This window comes from Carcharhinus amblyrhynchos, chromosome 1 (assembly GCF_965287045.1).
Source record: "Carcharhinus amblyrhynchos chromosome 1, sCarAmb.v2.hapA, whole genome shotgun sequence".
Lineage (NCBI taxonomy): Eukaryota > Metazoa > Chordata > Chondrichthyes > Carcharhiniformes > Carcharhinidae > Carcharhinus > Carcharhinus amblyrhynchos.
Window position 1 is genome coordinate 139,030,438 of NC_137324.1, and position 23,780 is coordinate 139,054,217.

Below are 23,780 nucleotides of genomic sequence, written 5' to 3' on the forward strand. Positions count from 1 at the left end.
TCCGTATCACTGGGTCACAATTCTGGAACTTGCCTTCCTAACAGCATTGTGGATGTATGTGCATGACATTAGCATCGTAAGGACTTGGGTGTTTTAATTATCCCTTTAATCGCATTTTGATTTAATGCTTTAAGTTTCCTTTGCCATTTGTTTTTGTTTAATGAAGCCCCCTTTTGAGGGACTGCTTCTTCAACCTGTCCTTCACTTTGTTTCATTTAGTTGAATTGATTTAACCCCGCGTCTGCCTTGGATTAGGATCCCACCAGTCAGAGCACATTTTCCTGAACCGTATGCAGCAAGCCAAGTGATTTCTTGACTCTGTACCTTAAAAATAAACATCCAGGCTGCAGTCATTAAAGCACAGAAGTAGGTCATTCAGCTTATTGACTCCATGCTGGCTCTCAGTAGAGCATTGCAATCATTCTCGTTCCCTTGCTCTATCATTATAGCCTTGAAACTTTATTTTGTTATGTGCCCATCCAACTTCCTTTTGAAATCATTCATTCTCTCCACTTCCATCGTTTTCATAGACAAGAAATTCCAGGTCATTACCTTAAGTCTGTGTTTGCTAGCCCTATCACCAGTTATTGGCAATAGTTTTTCTTTGTCAACCATATCTAAAATGTCATAATCTTTTAGATGTCTATCAATTCTCCCCTTAATCATCTTTGCTCCAGGGGAAACAATCCTAGATTCTGCAACCTAACCCTGTAACTAAATTCCTTCTTGTCTGGAACTATTCCGATAAATCCTTGCAAAAATGTGGTTGCCAGAACTGGGCACAATAATCTCATGGTCTAACTTTAGAAATATTTTTGGCTCTTTTTAGGAGGCAGTTTTATTTTTAAAGCAAGCTGTGCTTATTTTAGTTGGTGGATGAGAGGGGATGGATTAGCCACTGCAGTGTCTGCTGGAGTGGAGTTTAAACCCATAGCTTCAGGTGAGAGTGAGACAATCTCTGCTGCTGACCCCAGTTAAGTATGTGAAATCAGAAGGATCTTCTTTGGTTTGCATTATGTGGCAGGCATCTAAGGTACAATGAGGTGCATTTTGGATGAAAGCTAGAAATTGATGGTAGGTGAGAAATAGTTAGCCTTAATGTAGGAATAGTAATGATAAATTGTTCGTGGGTGGGGTGGTGATTAGGAAACGTTATATTTGACAGTAACTTGCTGAATGGCCACCTCCACTGGCCTAAGAGATAGCTTTTGGCATCTACTTCAGTAAGGATATAAATTTCCTGCAGGTGTTAGCAAAATTCTTCAGGCACCCAAACAGGACATAGGCTTTCCCCCAGTTTACCAACCCCACAACCTGAAAGCCATGTGGCACATCAGTTTCTTGGTGAATACTCAGGCCAGAGCTAAGGAAATGGAGAGCTTGGGAGTTCTGCACCCACCAGCCACAATCTTTCTGATGAGATTGACCTTGTTTGGGATGATTAAAATTTTCACCAAAACGCAGCACTGTGGACATTAGTGATATCCAGTAAAAACTGCATCCAGGACTTAATCTAATCCCTGACCTTTAGTCAGAAAGATTGTAGATTTTTGACACTAGCATGTTCACTTTCCAGTGGATAAGTGGAGCTCTGTGTCTTTAATGTATTAATAACGCACACGTGAACTTCAAATGAGTTGGTTCAGTTGCTGTGATTTTGTGGTGCCCGTTGATATTATGCAGCACTGGGTCGTATTACATACTAATAATTCAGTACTTGACAAATGCCATAAGAACATGCATTGTAGAATTTCTGTCAGTTTCAGGGTTATTTAAAGCTAGACACCAGTAAGTATTTTTATTGCTCAGTTGGAAGAGACATGACTCTGATGTTCAGCCAGTATATTCAGGCACATCAATACTCCAATGGAAAGCATAAGGGAAAGGTCCCCAGTTGGTTTGGTGAGTAAATGTGCCATTTGATCTAGTTTTGAACCACACAGAGCAGAAAAGTTCAAGTTAATTCCTTAATCCATATAAACTTCAGGGTATAAAAGTTGCCTTTAGTGTTTCTGGAATAGGAAGAAGGGAAATGTTGGCCAGGATATTGGAGTTAACTGCTCTATTCTTCTTCAAATTGTAATATTCAGTCAATATTGCAATGAAATGCCAGCGTAGATTATGAGTTCTAATCTTGGAGTGGACCTTAATTGTCATAATAATCCATGGTTTGTCGATCTAGGTCTATGTACCAAATGTATCAGTGATCTCCGACACTGACCCTGCCAAACCAAGCATTAATATTGCAGATGGCAGAACACACTACCCTGGTGCATCTTGGACATATGTTTGCCTGAGGATGCTTGTAATTCTGGCACGGGCTACCCAATCCCTGTTGGGGGTTGCCAGGGTACCTTCAATCCTTCCTCCCAGAAAGATATTTGCAGAGTCTCATTGGTCATTTTGTAAGCAGACTCCATAAATATCATAAAACTTTGAACATCCTCAAGAGTCCAAGACTGATCTAGCCTTGAGGAAGGAGCAGAGTTGGAGAGAAGACAGACATCTGGGGAACTCTTGAGTTAATTGGGAATAAAAACAAGCTACCAGCACAGAATTAACCAGTGTTGTGTCATCCTGCTTTTGTTAAGTGATAAAATGTTAAATTAAATTGAAAGTAGGATTTAATAGCTCATACTATCGTACTCTGACATTCACTCAGATATATAATTATTTTCTTGGTATGAATATGAATGTGTTATGAGTCATATAACATTCAGCTCGTTATTCTTCATTATAACCATACATTATGCATTTCAAGTATTTTTTAACAGTAAAATAGGCATTTTGATTACATTGCATTTAAAGTGCACCAACAATATCGTTATTTTCTCTTTTGATACAGAGCAGCATTTATAACAAATTGGGAGATAAATGGGTCTGTGCTAGTGGTGGAAAAATCAACTCATAGCAAATAGGCAGCTCATCCTACACCACATTCTATTTTCTCTGTCAGTATAAGAGAAAATGGGGCACAATGCAAGCTGGGCTGCTGACTTGCTACAAACTGTTTTAGTGTTACTGACATAGACCAATTTTTCCCTCATTAACTTAAAACCAGGTAAGGAACCTTTTAAACTATAACAGTCTCAAGACAAGTTTGAGACAATGTGGTAGAGTGAGATAGCAATTTAGCATATCAAATGGTAACTATTGGTGAATGCATACATTTCTGTCTTTATTTCATATGAAGAATTCATATGAAATACAAATTCAAATTAAAGTGCATCAGCTGGCTGCATCTCTCAGTTCTGTAAGAGCTTTCCTTTGTTCTGCAGCAAAATTAGTTTTAAATGCCCAAAACAAGTGGAGTCAGTATGGAAATCTATGTTGAATGTGTCTGGGGTTGTTCTTGAAGTTCTCATGAAAGTCGTTTTCTATGAATCTCTTCCATTGTTGGCTGTCTCTGTCTCAAATGTCATGGTGTCAAGAATCAGGTCCATAGAGAATTGTGAATAGTAGCGAGCGAGGTTTAATTCTTAAGACATGATACCACAGCCTGCTCAGATGCTTTGGCTTGTACTCCAACACACTATGATAGATGCTTCCAGGGACACAATGACTAATGCTAAAAGAGGAGAGTGAAATAAGGTGCACCCTTACATGGTCTGCCAATGGAAGAAGAATGCAAGAATGCTGAAGACATGCTGTGCTTTGTACATTTGGGGTTGGATTGTGCGATTTTATTCACCCAGTATACTTGCCAAAGGCCTTTCATGTGAGGGAAGTGATAAGAAGTGGCCACTCCACCAAATCAAATGTTTATTTTCAGGGAGAGTATTAGATCAGTTGTGTTGAGGTCCCAGTGTGTGGTCCACATCAACTAGTGGGTGATCAAGTTCCTGACCAGTTTTGTACTCAGTATTGAGCACATATTTGGATTCATAAAATGAAGAGTTTGAGGCCTGTACTGTTTTAGTTTGTTAATATGATTGTGATGGTCTTGAAAGTATGTGTCATGTTCAGCTATTTGAGAATGCTGATCACAATCCACATGGGTGCAAACTGCCCCTTCCTGTGCCATGGCTTGAGATCTTTCTCAATTCTCAGTTTTACAATTCCTTCCCTACCCCCTCACACCGGACTCTCAAACCCCCACCTCATCCCCAGAACCAAGTTGCCTTTAGGTGGCATTGGATATTGGACTCTCACCGCACCCCTCCCCCCCACATCAGCCAATGATGGCATCTTTGCCTTCTCCCGCCCATTAAACTCTGACCCCCCCCCCTCCTCCACTCTCATTTCTTCTCCCTCACAGGACCTCCATGACAGTCACTGATTGCTATGAATATTAAAATAATAACAGCTTTATATCAGGGGTAGAAAATGTTGCTCACACTACACAGATTAGGGAGAATTAGCTAAGCAGATTGTCCATCGGAGCACTGGCTATTCGCAACAGCTTTATATTGTCTATCTGTTTCCCTGTATGTTACAAATCCATTTAGCTGAGTCGTTTATCTCGATAATTAAGCAATCAGTTTACTATTAGTAAAAAAATCCTGTGTGCATTTGACGGATGATTTGATTTTGATTTGATTTGATCTATTATTATCGCATGTATTAACATACAGTGAGAAATATTGTTTCTTGCACGCTATACGGACAAAACATACCATTCATAGAGAAGGAAATGAGAAAGTGCAGAATGAAGTGTAACAGTCATAGCTAGGTGTACAGAAAGACCAATTTAATGCAAAGTAAGTCCATTCCAAAGCCTAACAGCAGCAGGGAAGAAGCTGTTTTTGAGTCGGTTGGTACGTGACCTCAGACTTTTGTATCTTTTTTCCTGAAGGAAGAAGGTGGAAGAGAGAATGTCCGGGGTGCGTGGGGTCCTTAATTATGCTGGCCACCTTGCTGAGACAGTGGGAAGTATAGACAGAGACGATAGATGGGAGGCCGGTTTGCATGATGGATTTGGCTACATTCACGACCTTTTGTAATTCCTTGTGGTCTTAGGCAGAGTAGGAGTCATACCAAGCTGTGATACAACCAGAAAGAATGCTTTCCATCGTGCATCTGTAGAGGTTGGTGAGAGTCGTAGCTGACATGCCAAATTTCCTTTGTCTTCTGAGAAAGTAGAAGAGTTGGTGAGCTTTCTTAACTATAGTGTCCAGCATGGGGGTACCAGGACAGGTTGTTGGTGATCTGGACACCTTAAAACTTGAAGCTCTCGAGACTTTCTACTTTGTCCCCATTGATGTAGAAAGGGGCATGTTCTCCTTTTTGCTTCCTGAAGTTGATGACAATCTACTTCGTTTTGTTGACATTGAGGGAGAGATCCGACCCGGTGGTATCATCAACAAACTTGAAAATCGAATTGGAGGGGAAGTTAGCTGCAAAGTCATAGGTGTACAAGAAGTATAGTAGGGGGCTGAGAACACAGCCTTGTGGGGCACTGGTGTTGAGAATGATCGTGGAGGAGGTGTTGCTGCCTATCCTTACTTATTGTGGTCTGTGAGTTAGGAAGTTCAGAATTCAGTTGCAGAGAGAGGTGCTGAGGCCCAGGTCACGGAGTTGGAGATGAGTTTCGTGGGAATAATAGTGTTGAAGGCTAAGCTGTACTCAATAAATAGGAGTCTGACATAAGTGTCCTTGTTATCTAGGTGTTCCAGGGTTGAGTATAGGGCCAGGAAAATGGCGTCTGCTGTGGACCTGTTGCAGCAGCAGGCAAACTGTAATGGATCGATGTAGTCCGGGAGGCTGGAATTGATTTGTGCCATGACTAACCTTTCAAAGCAGTTCACAATGATGGACGTCAGAGCCACCGGCCGAAAGTCATTAAGGCACGTTGCTTGGCTTTACTTAAATACCGGGATGATGGTCATCTTCTTGAAGCAGATAGGGACCTCAGATTGTTGTAAAGTGAGGTTGAAGATGTCTGTGAGTACCCCCGCCAGCTGATCCACACAGAATCTGAGTGCACATCCGGGTACCCCATCCAGGCCAGTCGCTTTCTGTAAGTTGACCTTTGAGAAGGCTGCTCTGACCCCAGATACAGATTCATCCAGGGCTTCCAGGGTGGAGGTCATGCTGTCGCCGATCTCTTGCTCAAAACGGGCATGGAATGCATTGAGCTCATCAGAGAGCAGCGCGTTGCAGCCGGTGATTTTACATGCCTTCATCTTGTAGCCTGTTATGTCTTGCAGATCTTGCCATAGTCGGCAGGAGGGGGAGTCGGTGTGGCTAGCCTGGGACTCTTGCTTGGTCCAGTATTTTTTGACATCTTTGATGGATCTCCTTGGATTGTATCTGTTTTGTTTTGGATAGGTCAGTGTCACCTGATTGAATGCCTCAGACCTGGGCTTCAGCAAACAGTTGCCATCCCTGTTCGTCCATGGTTTCCGTTTGGGGAACACACGGATTTGCTTGGTGGCGTTCTTGTTCAGGCTGGTCGCAAGGTTTTTAAATACTGGCAGTCCACTGACTCCAAGCAGCCCCATAGAAGATCATTCGATTCCTCAGTCCAACATTGCACGACTCTCTTTGGTGGATTCTCGTGCTTCAGTTTTAGCTTGTAAGCTGGGAGCAGGAGCACAGCTTTGTAGTCTGATTTGCCAAAGTGTGGGCGGACAATAGAGCGGTAAGCATGTTTGATATTTGTGTAGCAGTGATATAAGATGTTTGGGTCTCTGGCGGAGCAGGAAACATGTTGGTGGTAACTTGGTAGTAGACTCTTGAGCTTGGCCTGATTGAAGTCCCCAGCCAAGATGAAGAAGGCCTCAACATGTTTCGTCTCAACTGAGGTGAACTCCTGTGAAATTGATCTGCCCCATGACTAACCTTTCAAAGCACTTCATTAGTGTCAGGTATTCTGGGACTGGAGAGCAGAAAGTTGCCAGTGCTGGTGCCAGTCGAGGCACCACGTGGTGTTGATTAGGAAGCAAACCCCACCTCCCCTAGCCTTGCCTGAGGCTGCTGTTCAGTCCATTTGATGGATTAAGAAGTCCTCAGTTGTAGGGCACTGTCCAGTGAAGCAGGAGTGAGCCATGTTTCCATGAAACAGAGTACACAGCAGTCCCTCAGTTCAATAGAATGTAACCTATTCATGTGAGTTCATTTGGCAATGTCTTCCGTCTTTTGTGCCATTGTGTTTGAAGTGCCGCTTTAGTTCAAGGGCAAGCAAGTGCACTGTGAATTGAAGGCCCACACTTGGGTGCCACCACATTGTCAGCAAGACAACTCACTTTTATACTTCATCTTCAGGACAAAAACCTGTATAGTTGAAGAAAAAGAGCATGCACAGAATGGGGTAAGCCCTAGCCTTCATAAACAAGTTCAATGAGGAAGCCCTACAATTGCTGGGGAAGTAGGTTGCTGAAGAAAGAGAATTAATGACATTGCTACTGGCTCAGATTCATGATAACTTCTAACTGCTCCTCCTTCTTATGTTCACATTCACTTACTGGCAATAAAGCATTACTGAAACCCTTTAACAAAGAGATCTGCTGATTAGAAGGACACCATATTAAGCCTTTCATATTAAGCTGCATTTGACTATATTTGCGTCATGCAAAACTAACAAAATTTAGGTCAACGGGCATCAGGGGCAAGCTCTCCACTCATTGAAGTCATGCCTAGCACAAAGGAAGATCAATATCTTTAATTAATTCTTGGAATGTGTGTGTTATTGGAACACACGCATCCCTACTTGCCCTTGAGAAGGCACTAGTGACCTGTCTTCTTGAAGACCATTATGGTCTTTCAATGCTGTTAGAAAGGGAGTTCCAAGATTTTGATCCAGAGACAGGGAAGGAACAGTGATATATTTCTAAGTTAGGATGGTGAGTGGAGGGAAACTTGTCGATGTGTCTGATGCCCTTGTCCTTTTAGAGTTATAGATTTTGAAGGTGTGATCAAATGAGCCTCAGTGAGTTATTGCAGTGTGTCTTGTAGATAGTAAAACTGCAGTCACTGTATGTCAGTGGTGGAGAAGTGAATGTGCAGATATAACTCAAACCAACGGACAGCTCTTCCCCAATTCCCATTTACTTCGGTTTTGCTACGGATCCTTGATGTCTCACATGGCCAGATGCTGCTTGATGTTAAGGCAGTCACTGTCACCTCACCTCTCGAGTTTAGCTCTTTTTTTATGTTTGGATCAAAGCTGTATTCAGGTCCTAAACTGAGTGGCCCTGGCAGAAGCTCAGCTGAGAGCAGGTAAGCAGATTGTTGCTAAGCAAGAATTGCTTGATAGCATTATCATCAACACCTTCCATCACATTGCTTTGTGATTGAGAGTAGACTGATGGGGGTAATTGGTCAGCTTAGAATTACCCTGATTTGTGTTAACAGAACATAGTTTGGCAATTTTCCACATTGACACATTGATGCCAATATTGTAACTGCACTGGAATGGCTTGGCTAGGGTTACGACTTTAAACATGAAATCTTCTTTGTGTCATTCCTTCAGCTAGTAACTGAAAGTTAGAATTTCTTTAAATTTCTCCCTGGAGTCTCTGCAGAGATTCTAAAAATTGGAGCACAAGTGTTCAGTAGTATTGCTGGGATGTTACCAGTGCTCGTAGTCATTATAGTTACTGGATGTGACAGGATTAATTTGAACTAGTTGGAAGCTAATCATTTCAGCCCATGACATCACTGCAGGAGTTCCCCATAGAATAGCCTCCCAGTCCCAATCACATAAGAACATAAGAAGTAGGAGCAGGAGTGGGTCATCTAGCCCTTCGAGCCTGCCCCACCATTCAATAAGATCATGGCTGATCTGAAGTGGCTCAGTTCCACTTTCCCGCTTTCTCCCCATAACCCTTAATTCCCTTGCCTACCAAAAACCTATCTACCCGTCACTTAAATATATTTAGCGAGGTAGCCTCCACCACTTCAACGGGCAGAGAATTCTAGAGATTCACCACCCTTTTGAGTGAAGAAGTTCCTCTTCAACTCAGTTCTAAACTGCCCCCCCCTTATCTTGAAGCTGTGCCCTCTAGTCCTGCTGTCCTTTCTGAGCGGGAAGAATCTCTCTACCTCTACCCTATCCATCCCCTTCATTATCTTATACGTCTCTGTAAGATCCCCCCTCATCCTTCTAAACTCCAACAAGTACAGACCCAGTCTATTTAGTCTCTCTTCATAGTCCAATCCCCTCACCTCCGGTATCAGCCTAGTGAACCTCATCACTTTCAATAGCTTCATCAATGAACTTTGCTTTGTCATAAGGTCAGAAGTGGGAATGTTGGCTGATGATTGGACAATGTTCAGCAACATTCATGATTCCTCAAATATGTAACCATCAGTTCATATGCAGCAAGACTTGTGCTGATAAGTGCAACTAACATTCTTAAAATGCAAGGGTCAGACAACAACCATCTCCAATAAGAGAGAAGCCACCAACTTCCCTTGACATCCAAGGACATTAACATCACTGAATTGCTTGCTATCAACATCCTTGTGGTTATCATTGATCAGAAACTGAACTGGATCAGCCATATAAATACTGTGGGTGTGTTGTCTAAACAGAGTTAATGAATTTTTGTTTACTTACATTTCCCTTGGGCTTTCAGATTGACAGAGTAATGTGATTAATGGGAAGTGCTAAGCTTGCAGGAAAGACAGTATTTTAGTTTCATTTTTAAAATCAAGAGCAGTTGCTGACCAGAGCAGTTTAAAAGAGGTAGCTTTCTCTCTCTCTGAAAAGTTCTGTCCAGACAAGTTCTCTGGTTAACAAGTACAAGCATATAAGCCTGTGTTTGCTCACTGATTTTGAAGAGGGATTTTAAGTCTGTAAAAGGAATATTACTTGAATTGGAACAAAAGAAATAGGTAAGCAGTTAAGAATTGTATCTGCTCATGTTTAAGTATTGTTTAAATATTAAATGTTAAGCTAATTAATTTGTTATAGTTAAATTGCATTGTTAAAAAATGTTTATTTTGATAAAAACTCCCTAATTTTGTCAATAGGATCATACCTGGAGTAAAATGTCTTATCCTCACACTAATGCTGAAATAGAAGAACTGTTGGAGTCTAGTCTGATCTCATAATATACCTTGGGGTTTCTGATTGGTAACCTAACAATCCGTCACCTTCATCATTGACTTCACCATTACGAACTGCAAGATGTATTCCAGAAATGCACCAAGCCTCCTTTGAACACACCATTCAAATCTGTGACCTCTGCCACCTAGAGGGACAAGGGCAGCAGATGCATAGGGACACCACCACCGGGAAGTTCCCTTCTAAATGACATACTATTCTGACTGGGAAATAGAACATAGAACATAGAACATTACAGCGCAGAACAGGCCCTTCGGCCCACGATGTTGCGCCGACCAGTTAAAAAACAATGCTGGATTAAAATCTTGGAACTCCCTCCCTAACATCAATGTGGAGAGTTGTACCCACTCAGCATGGACTGCAGCAGTTCAGAAGGTGACTCTCCACCAGCTTCTCAAAGGTTATTGAGCAATAAATGCTGGTCTTGCCAGTTACACCATCATCCCATGAATGAAAGCTGGTGAGAGTCAGTCAGAGCAGACTATTAGAAGCGGGAGTTGGTTTGCCTGCTAGAGGACTTTGGGTTGGAATCTAGTCTCAGTTAATGTTCAGATAATTTACCTTTGCTGTGTTGTTAATTGTCTGTGCTGGAATGCTTCCTCTCAGTGGATTAGAAAACCTGGCAGGACCAGCCATATAGGAGCATAACCAGTTATTCAGTGGCAAAGAGAACAACTTATTCAGTAGTTTGTGGAATAGTAAGGGCCTAATGATGCACAACATCATTTAAAAATTTAAATATCTGACAGCTTTCAGCAGGAACTGTGTCGCAGTAATGAATTGTGCCTTGAATTTTTATTAAGTGAGCTTCTTTGTAGCAGGCCATATAAAGGTAATAAGCTCTGAAGAGCTTATCTCTGAATCCTTTTTACTTCACATTCATTCAGTGTGACTTCTTAGTATAGTCAGGGCCATTCTTGTCACAATGACCTAAGCAGATTAAATGCATGAACTACCCAGCAGGCTGTCTGTGCTGTTTCAGAAGGATGGGATTTTTCTAAAATAGGACACTAAGCCTTTCTGCCTTCTGCCTATTTACCCAGTCAGTGTGCTGTGTGTCTAACCACTTGGAAAACTCAGGGGGAGTCAGTTGAACAGCAACAGCCACTGAGAACATGTGAGTTTGTTGTCATTAACCGATAAAATTTATAATAGGTACCTGAGAGAACTAGTTTCCCTCTGTTTCCATAGCAGCTAGGATAAACGATAGCAAGTGAATTCGCTTGAAAAATGCATTGTGAGATTCTAGTGGCAGAATGGTCAAAATCTGAGCAAAGTTAAACTCAGTTTGGTTAGAATTCTGGATATCAGGTTCTGCTGAAACTTCATTTTGATACTTTAGACACTGTAAAAGAAACAAGTGAGGGTTATTAATATACAACCTTGATTGTGTGGATTGAAGTATGCTATCCTTATGTATCTGTTTTATTTACAGAATGCAACATAACAAAAATAAGATGTGAACAATCATACAGATGATTTACCTGGGAGAAATAGAAACATCCATGCAATCTGCTATCTAACATAGCCTCAAGAGTAATATGCCACTGCAGCAGATCTCAGTTGTCCCAGCAAGGGAAACATCTACTAATGGAAGGAGCTCGACAGGCAGGAATAAAGAGAAAAACAAGGAGATGGAGGTAAGGCTAAGGCTTGATTTAATTCCTTTGGACACTTCACCTCTGGTGGTTACTGTTGCTGGTTCTGTCTTGCTGTCTGTGACGTTTAAACTAAACTTTATATGCAAAACATTAAGTGCTTAGGGCAATCAAAGGACCTCTGATTTGATTTGATTTATTGTTGTCACATGTATTAATATATAATGAAAAGTATTGTTTATTGCACTCTATATAGACAAAACATACTGTTCATAGAGACAGAAAGGAGAGAGAGCGCAGAATGTAGTGTCACAGTCATAACTAGGGTAGAGAGAAAGATCATCTTAACAAAGGTAAGTCCATTCAGAAGTCTGACAGCAGCAGGGAAGAAGCTGTTCTTGAGTCAGTTGGTACGTGACCTCAGACTTTTGTATCTTTTTCCTGATGGAAGAAGGTGGAAGAGAGAATGTCCGGGGTGCGTGGGGTCCTTCATTATGCTGGCTCGTTTGCCGAGGCAGCAGGAAGTGTAGACAGAATCAATGGATGGGAGGTTGGCTTGCATGATGGATTGGGCTATATTCACGACCTTTTGTAGCTCCTTACGGTCTTGGGCAGAGCAGGAGCCATATCAGCCTATGATATAACCAGAAAGAATGCTTTCTATGGTGCATTTGTAAAAGTTGGAGAAAGTCATAGCTGACACACCAAATTTTCTTAGTCTTCTGAGAAAGTTGGTGGGCTTTCTTAATATAGTGCCAGCATGAGGGGACTAGGACAGGTTGTTGGTGATCTGGACACCTAAAAACTTGAAGATCTCAACTTTTTCTATTTTGTCCCCATTGATGTAGTAAGAAGTTTCACAACACCAGGTTAAAGTCCAACAGGTTTATTTGATAGCAAGAGCCACTAGCTTTCAGAGTGCTACCCCTTCGTCAGGTGAGTGGGAGATCTGTTCACAAACAGGGCAGATAAAGACACAAACTCAATTTACAAAACAATTGTTGGAATGCGAGTCTTTACAGGTAATCAAATCTTAAAGGTACAGACAATGTGAGTGGAGATAGCATTAAGCACAGGTTAAAGAGATGTGTATTGTCTCCAGACAGGACAGTTAGTGAGATTTTGCAAGCCCAGGCAAGCCGTGAGAGTTATAGATAGTGTGACATGAACCCAAGATCCCAGTTGAGGCCGTCCTCATGTGTGTGGAACTTGGCTACCAGTCTCTGCTCAGCAACCCTGCGCTGTCGTGTGTCGTGAAGGCCGCCTTGGAGAACCTGAAGAGGCCTGAAGATCAGAGGCTGAATGTCCGTGACCGCTGAAGTGTTCCCCAACAGGAAGAGAACACTCTTGCCTGGTGATTGTTGAGCGGTGTTTATTCATCCATTGTCATAGCATCTGCATTGTCTCCCCAATGTACCATGCCTCGGGATGTCCTTTCCTGCAGCGTATCAGGTAGACAACGTTGGCTGAGTTGCGAGAGTATGTATTGCGTACCTGGTGGATGGTGTTCTCACATGAGATGATGGCATCCATGTCGATGATTCAGCACATCTTGCAGAGGTTTCTGTGGCAGGGTTGTGTGGTGTCCTGGTCACTTCTTTTGAAGGCTGGGTAGTTTGCTGCAGAGAATGGTCTGTTTGAGGTTGTGCGGTTGTTTGAAGGCAAGAAGTGGGGGTGTGAGATGGCCTTGGCAGGATGTTTGTCTTCATCAATGACATGTTGAAGGCTCTGGAGAAGATGTTGTAGCTTCTTCGCTCCAGGAAAGTACTGGATGATTAACGGTACTCTGTCCACCGTGTCTCGTGTTTGTTTTCTGAGGAGGTCGGTGCAGTTTTTCACTGTGGCGATTTGAAACTGTCGATCGATGAGTCGAGCGCCATATCCTGTTCTTATGAAGGCATCTTTCAGCGTCAAAGATGCCTATTGCGATCTTCCTCATAAGCAAATCCTGTGTATATGGAGGGCGTGTCCATAGGGGATGGCTTCTTTAACATGTTTCGGGTGGAAGCTGGAGAACTGGAGCATCGTGAGGTTATCCGTGGGCTTGCAGTACAGTGAAGTGCTGAGGTGACCATCCTTGATGGAGATGCGTGTGTCCAAGAATGCAACCTGTTCCAGAGAGTAGTCCATGGTGCATCTGTAAAAGTTGGTGAGAGTTTTAGCTGACATGCCAAATTTGCTTAGTCTTCTGAGAAAGTAGAGGCATTGGTGAGCTTTCCCAATTATAGTGTTGGCATGGGGGGACCAGGACAGGTTGTTGGTGATCTGGACACCTAAAAACTTGAAACTCTTGACCTTTTCTACTTCACCCCCATTAATGTAGACAGGGGCGTATTCTCTTGGCAGCTTCTAGAAGTCGATGACAATCTCCTTCATTTTGTTGACATTGAGGGAGAGATTATTGTTGCTGCATCAATTCACCAGATTCTCTATCTCATTCCTGTACTCTGTCTCATCATTGTCACATTCATCTGGGTTAAACTCCATCTGCCATTTCTCCAGCCAGCCTATATCTTGCTGTATCCTCTGACAATCCTCTTCACTTTCGGCAGGCAACTCTACCAATTTTTGTGTTGTTTGAGAACATACTAATCAGACCAGCTACATTTTTCTCCAAATTATTTATGTATATTACGAACAACAAAGGTCTCAGAACTCACCTCTGTGGAACACCGCCAGTTACAGCCTTCCAATTATAAACTCAGCCCTCTTCTGCTACCCTCTTCTTCTACACCCAGTAAGAAGTCTCACAACACCAGGTTAAAGTCCAACAGGTTTATTTGTAGCAAATGTCACTAGCTTTTGGAACTGGCTGTTCCTAAATAAACCTGTTGGACTTTAACATGGTGTTGTGAGACTTCTTATTCTGTTTATCCCAGTCCAATGCCGACATCTCCACTTCTATACCCAAGCCAGTTCTGTATCCATCTTGCCAGCTCTCCTCTGATCCCATCTGATTTCACTTTTTATACCAGTCGACCATGAGGTACTTTGTCAAAGGCTTTACTGAAGTCCATGTTTACAACGTCCACTGCTTTTCCCTCATCTATCATCTTTGTCACTTCCTTGAAAAGTGGATAGGGGATTGGCTGTCAAATAGGAGGCAGAGAGTGGGAGTCAATGGGTGCTATTCGGATTGGCGGTTGGTGACTAGTGGAGTGCCCCAAGGGTCGGTGCTGGGGCCTCAGCTATTTACCATTTATATAGATGATCTGGAGGAGGGAACCGAGAGTATGGTGTTGAAATTTGCTGATGACACCAAGATTGGTGGAACAGCAAATTGTGCAGAGGGTGTGGAAAGTCTGCGGAAGGATCTAGATAGGCTGGGCGAATGGGTCAGGAACTGGCAAATGGAATTTAATGTTGGCAAGTGTGAAGTTATCCACTTTGGTAGGAATAATGGTAGGAAGGATTATTACTTACGTGGCGAAAAACTGCAACAGGCGACGGTGCAGAGGGACCTCGGGGTCCTTGTGCATGAGTCGCAAAAACCCAGCTTGCAGGTGCAGCAGGTGGTCAGGAAGGCGAATGGGATGCTGGCCTTCATAGCGAGGGGGATTGAATATAAAAGTAGGGAGGTCTTGCCGCAACTGTACAGGGTACTGGTGAGGCCGCAGCTGGAGTACTGTGTGCAGTTTTGGTCGCCGTACTTACGCAAGGATATTTTGGCCTTGGAGGGAGTGCAGAGGAGGTTTACTAGGCTGATACCGGAGTTGAGGGGGTTGAGCTATGAGGAGAGGCTGAATACACTAGGCTTGTACTCGTTAGAGTTTAGAAGAATGAGGGGAGATCTCATTGAGACGTATAAGATGATGAATGGGATGGATAGGATAGAGGTGGAGAGGCTCTTCCCGCTCAGAAAGGACAGTGGGACTAGGGGGCACAGCCTCAAGATAAAGGGGGGGCGGTTTAGAACGGAGTTGAGGAGGAACTTCTTCACTCAAAGGGTGGTGAATCTCTGGAATTCTCTGCCCGTTGAAGTGGTGGAGGCTGCCTCGCTAAATATTTTTAAGACGCGGGTTGATAGGTTTTTGATAAGAGAGGGGATTAAGGGTTATGGGGAGAGGGCGGGAAGGTGGAACTGAGACACAACAGATCAGCCATAATTTTATTGAATGGCGGGGCAGGCTCGAAGGGCTAGATGGCCTACTCCTGCTCCTGTTTCTTATGTTCTTATGAAAAACTCAATCAAGTTAGTGAGGCACAACCTTCCCTTCACAAAACCATGCTGTCTATCAGTAATAAGTTCGTTTGTGGCAGCGTTTGCAGATAGCACATACCAGGCTATCTCAGAATTCATTGAATCAGAGTGGAAGCAAGTCAGCACAGTGGCACAGTGGTTAGGATGGCACAGTGGCTAGCACAGCTGTCTCAAGGTACCAGGGTCCCAGGTTCAATTCCAGCCTTGGGTCACTTTCTGTGTGGAGTTTGCACGTATTCCCGTGTCTGCATGTGTTCCCTCCGGATGCTCCGGTTTCCTTCCATAGTCCAAAGATGTGCGGTTAGACTGATTGGCCATCTTAAACTGACACTAGCATCAGGGGAATTACCAGAGTAAATATGTGAGGTTACAGGGATAGGGCCTGAGTGGGATTGTGCTCAATGCAGACTTGATGGATCCAGTGGCCTCCTCCTGCATTATAGGGATTCTATGATTCAAAGTCATCCTCCAAGCCAGTGGACTGCTGAACAAGAAGAGGAAATAAACAACAGAAGTAAAATGTAAAAACTGTTTACATTCCAGTGATGAAAAAGGGCACTGTAATAAAAAGTTGGGAGTTCATGGATTAACAGGTATAACAAAGGACAATTAAAAAAGCTTCCTATCAACACTTCCACAAGAAAGAATAGTGAACGTATGGATACGACTGCTAAGCAATGGAAAATGAGGACAAAGCAGGGATTAGAAAAAGATTATTTGCCTCAGTAGACATGGGGCAGGATCTTCCAGCAATGGAGGAGCTCGCCATTGGCTGCCAATTGCATCATAGCATCCCTACAGTGCAGAAGGAGGCCATTTGACCCATCGCGACTGCACCAACAACAATCCCATCCAGGCCCTATCCCTGTAACCACATATATTTACTCCACTAATCTCCTCACTAAAGGGCAATTTAGCATGACCAATCAACCTAACCTGCACATCTTTGTAGTGTGGGAGGAAACTGGAGCACCCAGATCTTCCAGTCCTCTCCATGTCTATGGTGTTTTGTCCATCTCTCCACCTGGGAACAATCTGCAGGTGTCGTCTTTGGCAGGAAGATCCAGCTGACGGGAAGCGCTGGTAAATCCCAATCATAGATGTTGTGAAACCAACAGAGACATAATAGACCAGCCAGTGAAGGTTATTATTCAAACAAAAATGGTACCAAATAAGTAACACAAATTTAAAGCAGACAAAACACCTGAGGAAGCAGTGGGAAGAAAGGATGAATGTTCTGACTCCAATTTTCCAAAAAGGAAATAAAAGCAGAAAATAACAAATATGATTTCCACTTTCAAGAAGATTAGGCAAGGAATTAGAGATCAGCCAACCTTCATTCTTTCATTAGCAAGCTGCTAGAATCTATATGTGATGAAATTATGGAACACTTGGAAATAATGAACTAATCAGGACAAGTATTCATGGCTTTATAAATGGCAAATCTGGTTTAGAGTCATAGAGGTTTACAGCATGGAAACAGGCCCTTCGGCCCAACTTGTCCACGCCGCTCTTTTTTTCTTAAAACCCCAAAGCTAATCCTAATTGCCTGCATTTGGCCCATATCCCTCTGTACCCATCATACCCATGTAACAATCCAAATGCTTTTTAAAAGACAAAATTGTACTTGCCTCTATTACTACTTCTGGCAGCTTCTTCCCTCTGTGTGAAAAAATTGCCCCTCTGGACATTTTTGTATCTCTCCCTTGTCACCTTAAACCTACGCCCTCTGGTTTTAGACTCTCCTACGTTTGGGAAAAGATATTGACTATCTATCTTGTCAATGCCCCTCATTATTTTATAGGCCTCTATAAGGTCACCCCTCAGCCTCCTACGCTCCAGAGAGAAAAGTACCAGTCTATTCAGCCTCTCCTTATAACTCAATCCATCAAGTCCCGGTAGCGTCCTAGTAAATCTTTTCTGCACTCTTTCTAGCTTAATAAATCCTTTCGATAATAGGGTGACCAGAATTGCACACAGTATTCCAAGTACGGCCTTACCAATATCTTGTGCAACTTTAACAAGACATCCCAACTCCTGCACTCACTGTTCTGACTGATGATGTGGGTATGCCGGCGTTGGACTGGCGTAAACACAGTAAAAAGTCTGACAACACCAGGTTTTAGTCCAACCTATTTATTTGATAATATACTCACAAGCTTTCGGGGTTAGCCCCTTCGTCAGGTGAATGGAGAGTTCTGGCCTCAGACAGAGCATATAAAGCACAGACAGTTTAGAGATTACTGATTAGAATGCGAATCCTTACACCTAACCTGCTGTTCAAGACCTGAAGTGGCTGATAATGTGAGTGGAAGGAGCACTGATCACAGTTTAAAGAGATGTGTATTGTCTCCAGACAGTACAGTAAGTGAGGTTTTGCAAACCCAGGCAAGTCACGGGGGTTACAGATAGTGCGACATGAACCCAAGATCCCTGTTGAGACCGTCCTCATGTGTGCGGAACTTGGCTATCAGTCTCTGTTCAGCGACTCTGCGCTGTCGTGTGTCGTGAAGGCCGCCTTGGAGAATGCTTACCCGAAGGTCAGAGGCTGAATGCCCGTGACCACTGAAGTGTTCGCCAACAGGAAGGGAACAGTCTTGCCTGGTGACTGTCGAGCGATGTTCATTCATCCGTTGTCGTAGCGTCTGCATGGTCTCCCCAATGTACCATGCTTCGGGACATCCTTTCTTGCAACGTATCAGGTAGACAATGTTGGCCGAGTTGCAAGAGTATTTACCATGTACCTGGTGGATGGTATTCTCACGTGTGATGATGGTATCCATGTCGATGATCCGGCATGTCTTGCAGAGGTTGCTGTGGCAGGGTTGTGTGGTATTGTGGTCACTGTTCTCCTGAAGGCTGGGTAGTTTGCTGCGAACAATGGTCTGTTTGAGGTTGTGTGGTTGTCTGAAAGCAAGAAGTGGGGGTGTGGGGATAGCCCTGGCGAGATGTTCGTCTTCATCAATGATATGTTGAAGACTCCGGAGAAGATGTCGTAGCTTCTCCGCTCTGGGGAAGTACTGGACGACGAAGGGTATTCTGTCCACTGTGTCCCGTGTTTGCCTTCTGAGGAGATCGGTGCGGTTTTTTGCTGTGGCGCATCGGAACTGCCGATCTGTGAGTCGAGCACCATATCCTGTTCTTATGAGGGCATCTTTCAGGGCCACTTCAGGTCTTGAACAGCAGGTTAGGTGTAAGGATTCGCATTCTAATTAGTAATCTCTAAACTGTCTGTACTTTATATGCTCTGTCTGAGGCCAGAACTCTCCATTCACCTGACGAAGGGGCTAACCCCGAAAGCTTGTGAGTATATTATCAAATAAATAGGTTGGACTAAAACCTGGTGTTGTCAGACTTTTTACTGACTGATGAAACCAAGCATGCCGAATGCCTTCTTCACCACTCTGTCTACCTGTGACTCCACTTTCAAAGAGCTATGAACATGTACCCCTAGATCTCTTTGTTCTGTAATTCTCCCCAAAACCCTACCATTAACTGAGTAAGTCTTGCTCTGGTTCAATCTACCAAAATGTATCACCTCGCATTTGTCTAACTTGAACTCCATCCACCATTTGTCAGCCCACTGGCCCAATTGGTCACGACCCTTTTGCAATTGGAGATAACTTTCTTCACTGTCCACTATGCCACCAATCTTGGTGTCATCTGCAAACTTACGAACCATGTCCCCTATATTCTCATCCAAATCATTAATATAAATGACAAATAACAATGGGCCCAGCACTGATCCTTGAGGGACATTGCTGGTCACAGGTCTCCGGTTTGAAAAACAACTCTCTACAACCACCCTCTGGCTTCTGTCAAGAATCCAATATTGTATCCATTTAGATACCTCATTCTGGATCCCATGAGATTTAACTTTATGCAACAACCTATCATGCGGTACCTTGTCAAACTTCTTGCTGACGTTTCCAGAACATTCGTTTGATATCTTCACGCAAATCTTCTTTTCTCGCTTTGGGGAACAGTGGGGAAGTGTTGAAAGAATTGGCAGGCTAATTATCAAACTATTGATCTGCATAATAAATGCTCCTTCCATGGCCAACAAGACCTAGTTTCATAGAATCATAGAATCGCTACAGTACAGAGGAGGCCATTCAGCCCATCGAGCCTACTGACAACAATCCCACTCAGGCTGATACTCGTAACCCCATGTATTTACCCTGCCAATCCCTCTGACACTAAGAGTCGATTTTAACGTGGCCATCCCACCTACCCATACACATCTTTGAAGTGTGGCAGGAAACCAAAGTTTCCAGAGGAAACACACACAGACACAGGCAGTCACCTGAGGCCGGATTTGAATCCGGGTCCCTGATGCTGCGAGGCAGCAATGCTAATCACTGTGCCACCCAAAGTGGAGTGAACATAGAACATAGAACATTACAGCGCAGAACAGGCCCTTCGGCCCACGATGTTGCACCGACCAATTAAAAAAGCAAAGACCCTCTAACCTAAACCAATCCCTTTCCATCCATAAACCTATCCACGGATCTCTTAAACGCCCCCAAACTAGGCGCATTTACAACTGCAGCAGGCAGGGCATTCCAATCCCTCACCACCCTCTGGGTAAAGAACCTACCCCTGACATCCGTCCTATAACTACCACCCCTTAATTTAAAGCTATGCCCCCTCGTGCTAGCTTTCTCCATCCGAGGAAAAAGGCTATCACTGTCCACCCTATCTAAACCTCTAATCATCTTGTATGTTTCAATAAGGTCTCCTCTTAGCCGCCTTCTTTCCAACGAAAACAACCCCAAATCCCTCAGTCTCTCCTCATAGGACCTTCCCTCCATACCAGGCAACATCCTGGTAAACCTCCTCTGCACCCTCTCCAATGCCTCCACATCCTTCCTATAATGTGGGGACCAGAACTGCACACAATACTCCAAGTGCGGATGCACCAGAGTTTTGTACAGTTGCAACATGACGTTGCGGCTCCTAAATACAATCCCCCTACCAATAAACGCCAAGACACCATATGCCTTCCTAACAACCTTATCTACTTGATTCCCAACTTTCAGGGATCTATGTACACATACACCTAGATCCCTCTGTTCATCAACACTATTCAGAGTCCTACCGTTAGCCCTATACTCTACACGTCCTACCGTTGGCCCTATACTCTACTTGAACACCAAGTTTCTGGCTCACAGGCAGAGGGGCTACCTACTGAGCCACAAAACCTCTATGGTTTACACAGTTATTTGAAGACATAACCAAGAAGGTAGAGAAAAGCAATCTGATTAATATGGTTTTTGCAAATTTAAAAAATGGTAAGGCTCATGAGGTAATTATAAGGAGAGGTAATGGAACATGAAATGTAATCAGATTGGAGGAGAAAATTAAGGTTAGTTGAATGACGTTGTTGCCAAACCAGGTTTGTAACAAATTGGTGAAAGAAGCTTAGGGAAAACTGACCTGACTTCACCCTCATCTATGTACCTGTCATTGATGCACCTCTTCAGAACAGTGTTGGTGGGAGTGTGACCAAAGCAGACGTGCAATACTTGTGAAAGGAAAGCCCTATCTTCACACTGAGTACACTCTCCATTTTATTATGTGGCAATATAACTTTACTGACTGGGATAGACGCAGAAGAGATGCAGCAGTTCAAATCTGTGCATCCATGAGAGAGCAGTAGAATTTTTCATCATATCAGTTATGCAATTGGACAAAAAATAATTCAAGAAACATGACGCTATTTTGTTTTGCAAGGCAAACGTCCTAATCCAAAACTTTCAGGAAATATTTATTTAACAAACATATTTCAGTGTGATACTTCTCTCGCCAGATGAAGAAATGAGATAAACCTAGTGAAGTTGTACTCATCAGACATTTGTCAAAAAAAGAAAACTAATTTGCAAATTAGATGTAATTTATAAATTTTATGGCAAACATAATCTAAAATTTCCAAATTGTTCTAGGCACAAGGAAATCTGTCAACACTGAAATTTTCAGTAGGTGTTGTGAGACTTCTTACTATGTTTATCCCAGCCCAATGCCGGCATCTTCACTGTTACACCCAAGCCAGTTCTGCATCCTCCTTGCCAGCTCTCCTCTGATCCCATTTGATTCCACTTTTCGTACCAGTCTACCATGAGGGACTTTGTCAAAAGCTTTACTGAAGTCCATGTTTACAACGTCCATTGCCTTTCCCTCATCTATCATCTTTGTCACTTCCTCGAAAAACTCGATCAAGTTAGTGAGGCGCGACCTTCCCTTCACAAAACCATGCTATCTATCACTAATAAGTTCATTTGTGGCAGTGTTTGCAGATAGCACATAACAGCTATCAATAGGAGTCATAGAAACATAGAAACTAGAAGCAGGAGTAGCCATTTGACCCTTTGAATCTGATCCGCTGTTCATTATGATCATGGCTGGTCATCAAATTCAATATCCTGATCTCCCCTTCACCCATATTGCTTGATCCCTTTAGCCCCAAGAGCTATATCTAATTTCTTCTTGAAATCACACAATGTTTTGGACTCAACTACTTTCTGTGGTAATGAATTCCACACTTTCAACACTCTGGGTGAAGAAATTTCTCCTCACCTCAGTCCTAAAAGATTTACCTCTTAGCTTCAAACTATGACTCCTAGTTCTGGACAGCCCCTCCATTGGGAACATTCTTCTAAATCTACCCTGTCTAATCCTGTTAGAATTTTATAAGTTTCCCCTCTCACTCTTCTAAACTCCAATGAATACAATCCTAACCAACTTAGTCTCTCTTCATGTAACAAACCTGCCACCCCAGGAATCAGTCTGGTAAACCTTCACTGTACTCCTTCTATAGCAAGGACATTCTTCCTGAGATAAGGACACCAAAGCTGCACATAGGCTTCAGGTGTGTTCTCACCAACACGTTGTACAATTAATAAGTTTATTTATTAATAAGGTTATTTATTAGTCACAAGTAGGCTTACATTAACACTACAGCTAAATTACTGTGAAGATCCCCTAGCCGCCCTACTCCAGTGCCTGTTTGGTTACACCAAGGGAGAACTTAGCATGGCCATTCCACCTACCCAGCACACCCTTCAGGCTGTGGGTGAAAACCGGAGTACCCAGAGGAAACCCATGCAGACAATGGGAGAACGTGCAGCTTCTGCACTGACAGTGACGCAAGCTGGGAATCAAACCTGAGTCCCTGATGCAGTGAGGCATCCTTGCTAAATACCATGCTACCCAATTGCAGTAAAACATCCCTATCCCTATATTCAATTCCTTTGCTATGAAGGCCAATATACCATTTTCCTTCTTTACTGCCTGCTGTACTTACACGCTTACTTTCAGTGAATGATGCACAAGGACATCAAGGTCTCCTCTCTCAATTTACACCCATTCAAATAATAATCTGCCTTCTATTTTTGCTACCAAAGTGGATAACATTTATCTACATTATACTGCATCTGCCAAGCACATGCTCACTCACTTAGCCTGTCCAAACCATGCTGAAGCATCTCTGCATTCTCCTCATAGCTCAGCCTCTCACCCAACTTTGTGTTATCTGCAAATTTGGGAGATAATACATTCAGTTCCCTCTTCCAAATTATTAATATATAATGTGAACAGTTAGGGTCTGAGCACAGATCCCTGTAGAACCCCACTAGTCACTGACTGCTAATCAGAACAAGACCCATTTATGCCAACCCTTTGCTTCCTATCTGCTAACCAGCATTTGATCCATTTCAAGACATTACCTACAATCCCATGTGCTTCAATTTTACATAGTAGTCTGTAATGTGAAACCTTGTTGAAAACCTTCAGAAAGTCTGCATAAACCATATCCACTGGTTCTCCTTGGTCAACTCTGGTAGTTACATCCTCAAAGAATTTCAGTAGATCCATTGAGCATGATTTCCCCATTGTAAATCTATGTTGACTTTGTCTGATTATGCCATTGCTTTCCAAATGCAGAGCTATGAAATCTTGATAATGGACTCTA

General features: G+C 43.0%; 1 protein-coding gene across 4 annotated transcripts in view; it reads left to right on the top strand.

Annotated features, from left to right (window-relative positions):
• LOC145345507 (E3 ubiquitin-protein ligase MARCHF1-like) overlaps window positions 1-23,780 on the top strand; it is a 361,092-nt gene that overhangs the window by 48,864 nt on the left and 288,448 nt on the right. For 3 of the 4 annotated variants that reach the window (XM_080193336.1, XM_080193368.1, XM_080193375.1), the window contains exons 1-2: window positions 11,045-11,129; window positions 11,448-11,652. In XM_080193336.1, the coding sequence (XP_080049462.1) occupies window positions 11,554-11,652 (99 nt within the window). In that variant the 5' untranslated portion in view covers window positions 11,045-11,129; window positions 11,448-11,553. Of the gene's footprint in view, window positions 1-11,044; window positions 11,130-11,447; window positions 11,653-23,780 lie in introns of those variants that run through there. The other variant, XM_080193343.1, reaches the window with a different exon arrangement.